The sequence below is a fragment of the Benincasa hispida genome, chromosome 11 (assembly GCF_009727055.1).
Source record: "Benincasa hispida cultivar B227 chromosome 11, ASM972705v1, whole genome shotgun sequence".
NCBI classification, from domain to species: domain Eukaryota; kingdom Viridiplantae; phylum Streptophyta; class Magnoliopsida; order Cucurbitales; family Cucurbitaceae; genus Benincasa; species Benincasa hispida.
This window is the reverse complement of record NC_052359.1, coordinates 15,565,660-15,577,593: the sequence shown is the minus strand read 5'-3', so window position 1 is coordinate 15,577,593 and position 11,934 is coordinate 15,565,660. Positions and strand designations below refer to the sequence as shown.

Genomic DNA, 11,934 nt, shown 5'->3' with positions numbered 1-11,934 from the left:
TAAACATAACATGTCAGATATAAATGATAAAAAGATATTTTATTGTATGGTTTGAAAAGCATTTAACACTGTCTTTCCTAGAACTTCAAAAAGCTAGGCTACACTACACTCTTTCACCAAAAAAAAAAAAAAAGAGTGAAAAAATCTGTGTTGGCATGTCAATATCTCTTGAACTACATAAAGCTTTTAGAATATATATACATATATATATATATATAGTTCTTCATTTCATTTTGGAAGGCTAAACCTAAATACATCATGAGAATGCCTTAAATTATGATGTAATTCATTTGAACATTTTATTTTGATCAGTTTATTTGGGTTTTGGGGGTTTGCATAATAAGGAGGTGATAGAGACTTGTTTTTTTTATTTCAGTATGAGTATGGAGATTGAACCTCCATTAGAAGTAAGGTATTATGCTCTGATGAAAGATGAAATGGAGGGTAAAAATGGAAGATTAAAAGCTGAAGAAGAAGATGATCATGATGAAGTAGTGGAGGAATGTGAAGATGAAATAGAGTTACCAATGATTGATTTAGGGCTTTTAAAGATGGGGAATTTAGAGAAAGAGAAGTGCAAGAATGAGATAGTGGAAGCAGCAAGAAATTGGGGTTTTTTCCAAATATTGAATCATGGGGTTCCTGAGAAGGTATTGAAGGCAATGATTTATGAGCAAAAGAAAGTGTTTAATCAACCTTTTGCAAACAAAAGTTTGAGTAACTTTCTTAATTTGGCTGGTACTTACCGCTGGGGTAACCCTGTGGCTATTTCTCCAACTCAAATTTCTTGGTCTGAAGCTTTCCATATTGCTGTTTTGGAGGTTTCAAGCTTGAACGACCATCTTACCCTCAGGTATATTATTAACCTTAATTTCCCCTTACTTTAACTCATTTTCTTTCTTTCTTACCTCTTCCCTTGTATTTTGGATTCTTTCTTCTTCTTCTTCTTCATCTTCACCGCTTTTTCTAAATTTTCTTATTTTGTTTTTTAAAAACATATACTTCGTTACTAGACTTACAACAGAGCGGAAAACTATATAACAATATTGAAAGAAGCTTTGATCTTGAGGACTAAAGACAAAATATTATTTAAAAAACACATAATCAAAGATTAGGGTTTTTTTTTCTTAATTTAAATGTAATCACCAGATGGTATTAAGTTGATGAATCACATCATGATCTTGTGCTAATCACAATTCATCAAACAAAAAGAGGAAACGGCCACAAAGAAGATTTTGACAGGCTTCTATGATGGGTCTAATCTATATAAAGATAAATTAACTTGTTAATAAGTACTATTTTTCCATAACATAATTAAGTGTATCTAAAACCATATTTAATTAATTATCAACCGAAAGAGAAGGAAAAGTTAGACAAGAGATAAATTTAGAAGTTTCCTTGAAATGAAACTCTCTGATGTGGTCATAGTTCATCTGAACTTTGGCTTGAAGAATTAAAACTTCAGAACTTCTCTTAATTGATTATAAGTACAATATTATATATATATATATAGAGAGAGAGAGAGAGAGCTACATTATGCAGAAGAAAGAGATTAGTGATATAACTTGGTTATTATATATATATATACATAGTGATCATGAAACAAAAATTAGTCCTCAAACTTTTCGTTTAAATAACAATTCAGTTTCTAAACTTTCATTTGTTACATTGTTATAAATTTAAAAGTATAAAGACCGAATTAAAAAGTATAAGAACGATCCTCAAACTTTCAATTTTATATTTATATAACAATGCAATTCATGAAAATACTAAATTGATAAAGAGATTAGGGACACCTAAATTTATCTAAAAACTTACAAATACTAAACTGTTACCTAATAAAATTTGACACTAAATTTTGATGAGATTTTCATAATTGGAATTAAATTGTTATAAATGAAAAATACATAATGTATATTAAGGAGGTGTCAACCTAGTTGAGATGTCCGATGCATTAATTGATCACAAATTTAAAAAGAAAATATTTGAGTGTTGTCTTGGTTGCATGCAACTTTTTGTGTAGCCCTGGGAACACCTCCAATAAAAGTTTGTCATATGTGGCAAAAAAAAAAAATTAAAAACTGAATTATTATTTTTTTTACTATATGAAAATGAGAGTTTTATTGCTCATTTAAAAATATAGAAACTATATTGTTATAAATTAAAGTTCAAGAACTAAATGATTAATTAGAGACTTGAAATATTCTTTAACCTCTTTTGTAGAAATAGTGATGTGTTTTTATGAAGCTGCAATGGTAAAAAGTTTACTGTGCATTTGTTTTCTATTGTTCAACACTATTTATGAATCTTTGTTCTCAAGAATTCTTGAATCTTCTTAAAAACAAGGATTGGTTTGATATCTGAAATCAAAAAGTCAAAAGCTTAGTACAGCTATTGTGATTGATTGATAACCCTAGTACAGGGTTTTAGGGCTACCCTAAACATCATGTTGCACAAAATTCAGGTCCTTAATCCTACAAAATCAGAATGTAAAAATCAATGCATCCTTAAACAATCATGATTTTCTTTTAGAAGGAGGATACTTCGATATAAAATTCGTATGTGAGCAACATACAAAAGTAGTAATTACCGAAAAACAGAGAAATTGAGAGCGATAGTGAATATGTGTCAACTAGAAAAGAGCTTAGATTTAATAAAGCAATATTTAGGTTGCACCTAATTCTCATAGCCTCCTCCTTTTAGCCAAAAAAAATATATTTTATTATTTTTTATGGTCAACTTTTCATTAGGTGCAGTCAGAGATGGGATGCAATAATGGTTGCACCTAAATTTTTTCGTATCTAATATAAACCAAATAGTAGCAATATTTCAGCTGGAAATTTTGAAATTTTAAATTTTCAGTTAAAACTTTTGTTCCTAAAAGGTTTCTTGTTTTTCAAAGTTTAAAAAGGTTAAATCAAAAGTAGGGTTACAAGAAGTAAGTAATCCCTAGAAGTTACTGCTCCATTCCTCTGTCTTGCTCCTTTCCCCTAAAAAAGCAACAAAATGTTACATACTGTCTAGTGTATGAACACAAAGAAGAGTATTTTTGCTTTTTCAAAGAATAAATAAATAAAGAAATACAAATAATACAAATAAAATAGTACCTTTCCTTTTTCTGTCTTTTGATTGGAAGTTTTCAATTGTTTTTTTAACCTTTTTCACTTGCTTTACTTGTTTTGAATTCAATGTCATCATTTACTTCATGTGAGTACCAAACAAAAAAAAGTACTTCCATACAGCTCACTTAAAAATTACAAAATTATTAATAACTATAAAATGGAGAAATATATTACAACCTTTTTGGTTTGGCTCATGTGTTTGAAAAGTCTAGAATGGCAAAGCAAGGGTAGGTAGAAAAGTTTAATTTATGTACTTTGTTTTTTTCATCTTCTAAACTTGAAATGACCTTTAAAAAGTAATACTTTTAGGTGGGAACATTATAAATCTCCGTACATTAAGTACTTAGGGGGCGTTTGATAATCTTGAGAGAGTTGAGTTAAGTGGGCGAAAAAAACCCACTCAATGTTTGGCTCATTGATAAAATAAAAACGGTAATTTTAATAACCCACCATTTCACTTCCTCTCAACACCCTTAAATCGGTGCATTTTCTCAAACTCTCCTCTTAACTCTCTCATTACTCTCATCTGTCGTTTCTCTCTCTCACTCACCCGTCTCTTCACATTACTCCCATTCTTATCTCTCTCATCTTCTCTCTTCTTCATTCATCTGGTTGGTCCTCTTTGTCCCATCTGTTTCTTTTCCTCATATTTTTCTCTTCTCGCTTAATAGTATGGGTCTTTTCTTATTGAATCACTCTTTGCTCTTCTCTGTATATTTTTTTAGGGTTGTTTTCATTTTTTTTCCCTAAGATCTACTACATGTGTAGTTATTTATTGGAGATCCAACTATTTTTCTTATTTATCTTTCGTTTTTTTGGTCAGATCTACATTTTTTTTTGGAGCTTTTGTTATGGGTTTTGGATCTGTCTTCTTCCCATGTTTTATTATTCCTTGCATATCAGATTTGCCCATGATTTTGGATCTATAGAGTTTTTATCAATGAATTTTTTAGCTTCGATTTCAAGTATGTTAGAACTGTAGGTTTTTCATTGGATTTTTGGGTTTCAATTTCTTGAGAATATATTAGATCTATAGGATTTTTCATTGGTTTTTTCGTGTTCCAATGGAGAAAAAATATATGTTATGTAATTGAGTGTTAGAAATTTGAATTCGAAATTTTGTGTTTAGCATATGAATACTTTATAGAGAATTTATTATGTTTTTAGAATGGAAAAAGTTGGAAATCTTCTTGTTTTTGTCTTAAAAATCCTAGAAAAATATGTATATAGTTGAAAATTAAAATGAACAATAGCAAACTAAAAAAAAAGACTTTTTAACTCATCTTAACTCAACTCAATACCCCAACACAAATAATAATTACCAACTTAACTCAACTCTACACTCCAAATATAAACAATTTAACTCTCAAGATAATTTAACTCCTCAGACAATAATTACCAATTTAACTCTATGGACCAAACGCTCCCTTAAAAACATTTTTACTTTTAGCTTTCTAAATAGGTTAAATAATAAATTTGGTTCGATTTAGAAAAAAATTAGAATTTAGTCATTATGGATTATAATTAGAGTTTAGTTCCTAAAGTTTGATAAAATGATCTTAAATGATTCCTACAGTAGAAATTATTTATGAGGATTTATCATACTATAGAAACTATTTATAAGATTTTATCAAATCATGAGAATTGAACTCTAACTCTTAAAACCGTAAGAATTAAATTCTAACTTTCTTTAAATCATAGAGATCAAATTTATAATTTAATTAATCTTCTAAGTATCTTGTAAAAAAAAATTAACTCACTTTTCACTTGACAATCAAACAAAATTTCCAAATTCTTAATATTTCTAGTTGACTACAATAAATATTTTTCAATTGAAGATCCCTATTGTTATTATTGACAAACTAATAGTCTGAAGTGTCTGATCAGTTGTAAAAAATTGTTTGATTCACATACACAAATGTGTTTTATAAAATGTTGTACTCTTTATTAAGGATGTGGGATTTAGGAAAAGTTTGAGAGATGGTACTTTTAATAATTTAAATTTAAGTTGAGGCTTGGTTTTACACCTTTTAAATGTTATTTTCATAAAATCAAAATTGATTTCAAATTATTAAAGATACGATATAAATGATTTTAATAGTTTCAAAATTACCCTCAAATATGCCATTAAGAAACTTAGGATATAAGTAACTTTCAATATCTTAGAGCTTATTTGGATTAACTAGAGAAAAAAATATTCTTAAAAAAAATATTTTTATTTAAACTTTTTTTTTAATCAAAATGGTTTAAAATATACGTTGAAAGTGTTTCACAAGTTATTTTGATTGCCACACACTTTAATTAAATTCTTTTTTAAAATTACTTTTCTTCAAAATTAAACACTTAAAAATAATACACCATTATATAGTTGGTAGGATTAAGAAATTAAAGTCGTTAAAAAGATAAAGAAACATTCTTATCAAATCTATCATACTCTTCACAACTTTGGACTATACAAACAAAATCCATAGTGGAAACAATTCTTACTCAAATAAACTTTTATGTGTAATACCCGTACAAAAATATTAAGTATATGTTATATCGATCTTTGTGCATATTTTATCTAATTATTCAGTCTTAATATTTCATGTGATAAATTCTTCTTACTTTTTTTAATATATATAAAATTCGGACTCCCTTTCAATTAAAAATGAAAAGATATAAAAACATATCTTTTTTAAAAAGAAAAAGAAAAGATTGTCACATGGAAATTTGTGATTGAACACTTAGGTGGGTTGCACAAAGATGGGTATAATCGAGGGACACTAAAGTTTTTTTTTTTTTTTTTAAAGTGATTGAATGAGAAAGTACAAAAATAAGTATTGTTGTTACGACGTGACTAGACCTATAATGAGGATAAGATTAAAGGAAGCGTATACAACATACTTATGTATATACATAGTATATAATATATATATATATATTAAAGAAGATTTAGGGTAGGGACCCCACTAGGACTGAAAGGGCATGTGAAGTACCTGAGAAGGGGTGCTTCCACAGCAACAGAGAGTGCATGGCTAAAAGGGCAATGCTCATAGTTTGACACCACCCCATCACGTGACCATCACATGAACAAGTTTGTAGTCTCGTGGGGGCATACCCCCTCTTCCATTATCTTATCTTCTTCTTTTTTTTTTTTTTTTTTTCTTTTTTTTTTCTGCTCGGTTTTTATGCAACAAATTCATTTTGGCTCTTACTACACTTTTCCTTTCATTATTGCTTCTCTCATATATATACTTTGTTTCCCAAAAACATGACAAACAAAAATCTCCCATTTTCCCCATGTGTGCCTTTTCACCTTTTTTTTTCATTTTTAAAATAACAAAATATCTCTTCTTCTTCTTCTTCTTCTTTTTTTTGTCATTCTTTATCAAGGTTTATTAGAAAATTTCTCTCGGGAGAGATTTTTATTTAAGGTAATTACAATGGATAGTACTTTTAGGAATAATTATTAAGTGTATAACACTATTTTTAAAGAATTGCAAATATAGCAAAATCTATCAGTGATAGACTCCTACCAGTGATATGGTCTACCACTGATAGGTTTTGAGAGTTGATCAAAATTTTGTTATATCTACAAATTCTTTGATATTGTGCTATATTTGCTAATACTTTAGGTCTGACTGCTGCTATATTTATAACTGTGAAACATGTTTTCTATTACTAATTTTATGAAATTAAATAAATACTTGTACAAATGAGAAGTTTTGGGGGGAGCAATTTTCTTTCTTTTATATATATTTGACAAAGACCAAGGAGTTATGTCAAACTAATTTTCTCATCGTTACTTATTATTTAAAATTTTGGCTCAAATTTTGTTCTTGAAATTTAGAGTTGATTTAAAGAAGGCGTGTGTAGAAGGTTTCAAATGTATTGCGTTTTATTAGAGAAACCAACGAGTCTTTCTAAAGTTGCACATTTTTATGTGAATTCTCCCGCCCCTTTAAATAATTAAACCCTCATAGTTATTAAATCTAATGCGCTAATCAAATTAAAAGCCCCTTGACAAGTTAAAAATGATAAATAATTTAGGTCTCAATTGATAATCATTTAGGTTTCATTTGGTAATCATTTTGTTTTTTGTTTTTTTATTTTTGAAAATTAAGTTTACTTCCTCCCATTTCTTATAATGATTTGCATCTTTTGTAAGTACAATGGTTAAATTTTTAGCAAAATTTAAAAAAAAAAAAAAAAAAAAAACAAGTTTTTGAAATCTACTTTTTTTTAGTTTTCAAATTTTGGCTTATTTTTTAAACAATTGGTAAAAAGTAGAGAATGAAAGGAAGAAATCTAGAGGTGGAAATAGAATATGTAGGCTTAATTTTTAAAGAACAAAAAATAAAAAAATCAAATAGTTACCATATGAGGCATTATTTTTTTGTATTTGGAGTTTGAAAATTAAGCTTGTGAGCTCTACTATCACTTCTGGATTTATATATTATGTTGCTCACTTTCTCTCAATATTTTCAAAAACTAAACCAGAAGTTTTTAAAAACTTGTTTTATATTTTAGGACCCAAAACTTAAACAAAAAAAAACTTGTTTTTGGTTTTTAGATTTTTTACTAAGAAATAAGGAGAAAACAAAAATAAATTTAAAAAACAAAACATTACAAACAAAATGATTATTAAATGAGACTTAAGTATCTCTTTCATTTCTGAAACTTTTTTAAGTTAAATTTTGAAAATAAAAACAAGTTTTTCAAAACATAGTTCAAATTAAAAAAAAAAAAAAAAAAAAAAAAATCCTAAAATGTATTCTTTATTGAAGAAACGATAATTCATTGATCAAAAGGAACAAGGAACGTCCAAATGAATAAGCTGGCTAGAAAGAAACCTTCCAATTAATCAAAACAATAAAAAAAGTATCATAATTACAAAACAACTGAAAACGAAAAAGCCACATTTTGATGAATCTCATCTCAAAATTGGGTATATAAAACAAAATAGTTATGAAACAAATGAGTGGGTTTTAGGTTTTGGTCTTATATTATAAAAGCATATGTTATTGGTGTGACTGAGTTTGAGTGTATTTTGAGAGAAACAGATCAACAATGGAAGGCGTGGTGAAGAAGTTTGGGAGGTTAGCAGAGAACATATCAGAGGTATTAGGGCAAAGCTTGGGAATAAAATCAAGTTACTTCAAAGAAAGATGTGAAAAAGGAAAGAGCAGCTTTCGACTGAATAGATATCCACCTTGTCCATTTGCTTCTAAAGTCTATGGCTTAATTCCTCACACCGACAGTGATTATCTCACAATACTTTACCAACCTCAAACCAGTGGTTTGCAACTCATGAAAGCTGGAAAATGGTTTCCTGTTAAACCTAACCCACAAGCTTTGCTTGTCAACATCGGTGACTTATTTCAGGTACACCTCCATACACTTACCTTTCTTCGGTTTTCTCTTTTCATATCACTCCAACTATTTGGAAATTTAGTACAATACAAAAGAATTTGCAAATATAGTAAAATTTAGATCTAGTTTTCAGAGTTTACCAATTATAGACCATATTGCTAATAGGAGTCAATAAACGATAAAGTCTATCTTCGATAAATTTTACTATATTTGCAAATTTTTAGAAATATTGTTAGACAACTTAAATAAAATGTGTTGCCCATACCCTAATTAGGACGTTTTCAAAACAAAAGGCTTTTAGAGTGTTAAGAAATATATAAATGTATATGTATCTTGAGTTTTTCGGTTTAGTAGAACTAGTTTTAGGCTCCATTTGATAGGCATTTAGGTTTTGTTTGATAATGATTTTGGCCATGTTTGGCAAATATTTGGATTTTAGTTTTTTGTTTCTAAAAATTAATTAAGCCTATAAACACTCATTCTACCTCATGCTTTGTTATTTACTTTTACCAATGTTTTAAAAAACTAAGCCAAAGTTTAGAAACTAAAAAAACAAAGGAAGTTTTTTAAAACATTTGTATTTAGAATTTGAAATTTGGCTAAAAAAACTCAACTCTTTTATTCAAATTAAGATATCATTCATTATAAGAAATTGAAAAAAAATAGACTTGATTTTAAAAAAACAAAAACTAAAAACGAAAGGGTTACTACCACACACGAATCCAACCAATCACAACTAGCCCAAGAGAGAATTTTGGTACTCTTTTCCAATAGGCATCAGTTATTGGTGCAGCTAAGCATATGCTAGAAAAGGACCCGCTTTTGGAAAAAAGAGCATTTCATGATTCTTGCCCCCTAGGCCTTTCTTTGAAAAATTTCCTGTTTTTTTTTTAAATAGGGTTTTTATTTTTAGTTTTCTGTTTTTGCAATTTATGTTTCTTTTCTCCCAATGTTTCCCTTAAGGTTTTCATTAATCTTAAAGAAACACTTGAATTTCTAGTCAAATAAAAAAAAAAAAAAAAAAAAAAAAAAAAAAAAAACGTTGGAAACCTTCTTTTTTCTTTTTTTTAAGTTTTTGTAACTCGACTTGATTTTTAAGAAAATGAGTGGAACTAGATAATGAAAAAACATAAAAATTTATGAGTATGTATACATGAGCATACAATTACATTTAAGCAAGGCATTTTCTTTTATCTAAATGAAGTATTTCGAACCCTTCATCTTTAAGAAAGATTTGTATACGTTTTAACTCATTAGGTTGAAAACTAATTTTTAGAATACTTGACTAAACTTTACTTTGAAAAGAAAAAGAAAAAAAAGTCGATTTTTAAAATTTTGGGTAAGCCCTCAAAGTATTTGTTTAAAAATGAAAATAAAATAAACAACTTATATGACGTTAGCTTTTCTTTTTAAAAGACTACTACAATTTTAATAAGAAACAAAAAATATATTATTATTAAACGTATGAAAATAAGTTTTGGACAGATTGCACTATGATTTATTTTGTTTTGAATTTTCAGTTTTTATGAACTTTTTGTTTTATACAACTATTTTCTTTTTTAAACTATCAAGCTGTTATATCTTAGCCAAATTTCAGATTCCAAAATATTATTATTATTATTATTATTATTATAATAAAGGAGTTACAAATTTATTTTTTTGGGATATTTTTAATTCTTCTTCTTTTCTTTTTTAATTATCTCACTAAATTGTCCAATTATAATATAATTTATCAAGTGATAAATTCTTGTTTTTTAATATTTTAATTCTTTTTAATGTGAGTGATGAGAAATGATACATAAATATAAATGCATCTTCGGATGCACCCAAGTATTATCTTTAGAAATAGAGATATCAATACCTATTTTTTAGATAAATTACCGACCTATTTGAAATGACTTTCTGAGTGAAAAACCAGAAATAATTGTTTGCAAAACAGATTTGTTTTAAAAAATAAAAGGCTAATAACAAAACCATTTAAAATTAGATTTGAAATTCCTTTGACACTTAAGTCACTGCCTAAAACTTATATCTTGCGGTTGGATGTTTTCTGGTGGTAGTAATCAGAAAAGATGAAATAACAATTCCATAAACTTGAAACTGGAGAAAGACTAAATAAACTTCATATCTATAGATTTCAAATCAAGAACTAAATACCCTAAAGAATCAGCAAAATTAAATTGTAACCTTAAAAGATCGTTTCTTCTCAGCAAAATGAACTTAAACTCAACGGTAATTAGCACGACCTTCCTTCCCATCCCATAAGTCAAAGGTTCGATCCTCCATCTCCGCGACGATTGTCCTAAAAAAAGAAAAAAAAATACTTATTCTCAAGAATAACATATAGGAAAAGATCAAAAGGCCATGTAGAGAACATAAACATATATATGTACATATATATTAGCAGCCTTTTGTGAAGAAAGTGATCTTAAATGGTAAAAAGAATATTTTGTGATGGGTGCAGGTTGTGAGCAATGATGTTTTTAGGAGCCTTAAACACAGAGTGGTTGCTTCTGAAGGAGTAGAAAGATTTTCCTTTGCATATTTCTATTGCCCATCTGATGATGTGATGATTGAGAGTTGGTTGAAACCAAGCATTTACAGGCAGTTCAGCTACAAAGAGTATAGACAACAAATAGAAAAAGATGTAGAGAAAACAGGCAACAAAGTAGGCCTTTCAAGGTTTTTCTTGCACAACATCTTGCCTCATTTGGGTCAATGACTCAAATTGTGTCTAATGTCCATTAATTACTCTACCTAACTATATGAGAGCAAAATAATTATATTAAACTAGTACTAGGAAGGCTATTTGGGGTGTATGTTCTTGTATCAAATATTTTCACATCCTATCACTTTCTTCTATATTTATAAACTTATTGTCTACTTTAAATCACCATTTTGATCATCCAACTCTTCATCATTTTTAAATTACAACTTCTTCAATTGCTTTGAAGTATAGAAACTATAACAAAAAGTAAACAAAATAAAAAAGAGTTTTGGAAACAACTTCTTCAATTGCTTTTAAGTATAGAAACCTATACATTAATTCTATTTTCCTTGGCCCTTATCCTTCTGTTGATTTAGTTCTTCTACTTTTTAAAATTAAACAACTGAATCTCTAACATTGACAGTCTGGTTATGTGGGTGACAAATCTACAATTGTATATCAAAGGGAAACGAATGAAATGAATGTCACGTTTATCAATTCGTAATGAAAATTGGTGTAATCGTAAAAAATTCTATTGGTAGATCAATTGTAATAGGACACAAACACAAATGTAATTGGATTGCTTTTGATTACGCATTTAATTAAAGTTATGAATTTTATCAAATTTTTCGTCACTGTTTACCTTTGCTTTTGAGGATCAAACAATAATGATAACAGTAATCGTAACAGTAAAAGTATCAAAATTCATAATTTTTCCTTTGAAATAATAATAATAATGGTAATCGTAAC

The 11,934-nt window shown here is 28.0% G+C and overlaps 1 protein-coding gene across 1 annotated transcript; it reads left to right on the top strand.

The window, feature by feature from the left end:
- The first annotated feature begins 266 nt into the window (after positions 1 to 266).
- LOC120091912 (gibberellin 2-beta-dioxygenase 8-like) lies at positions 267 to 11,326 on the top strand. Its single transcript, XM_039050077.1, has 3 exons — positions 267 to 853; positions 8,168 to 8,489; positions 10,942 to 11,326. The coding sequence occupies exons 1-3, from the start codon at positions 378 to 380 to the stop codon at positions 11,197 to 11,199; spliced, it is 1,056 nt and encodes a 351-aa protein (XP_038906005.1). The 5' UTR covers positions 267 to 377; the 3' UTR covers positions 11,200 to 11,326.
- The last annotated feature ends 608 nt before the right edge of the window (positions 11,327 to 11,934 follow it).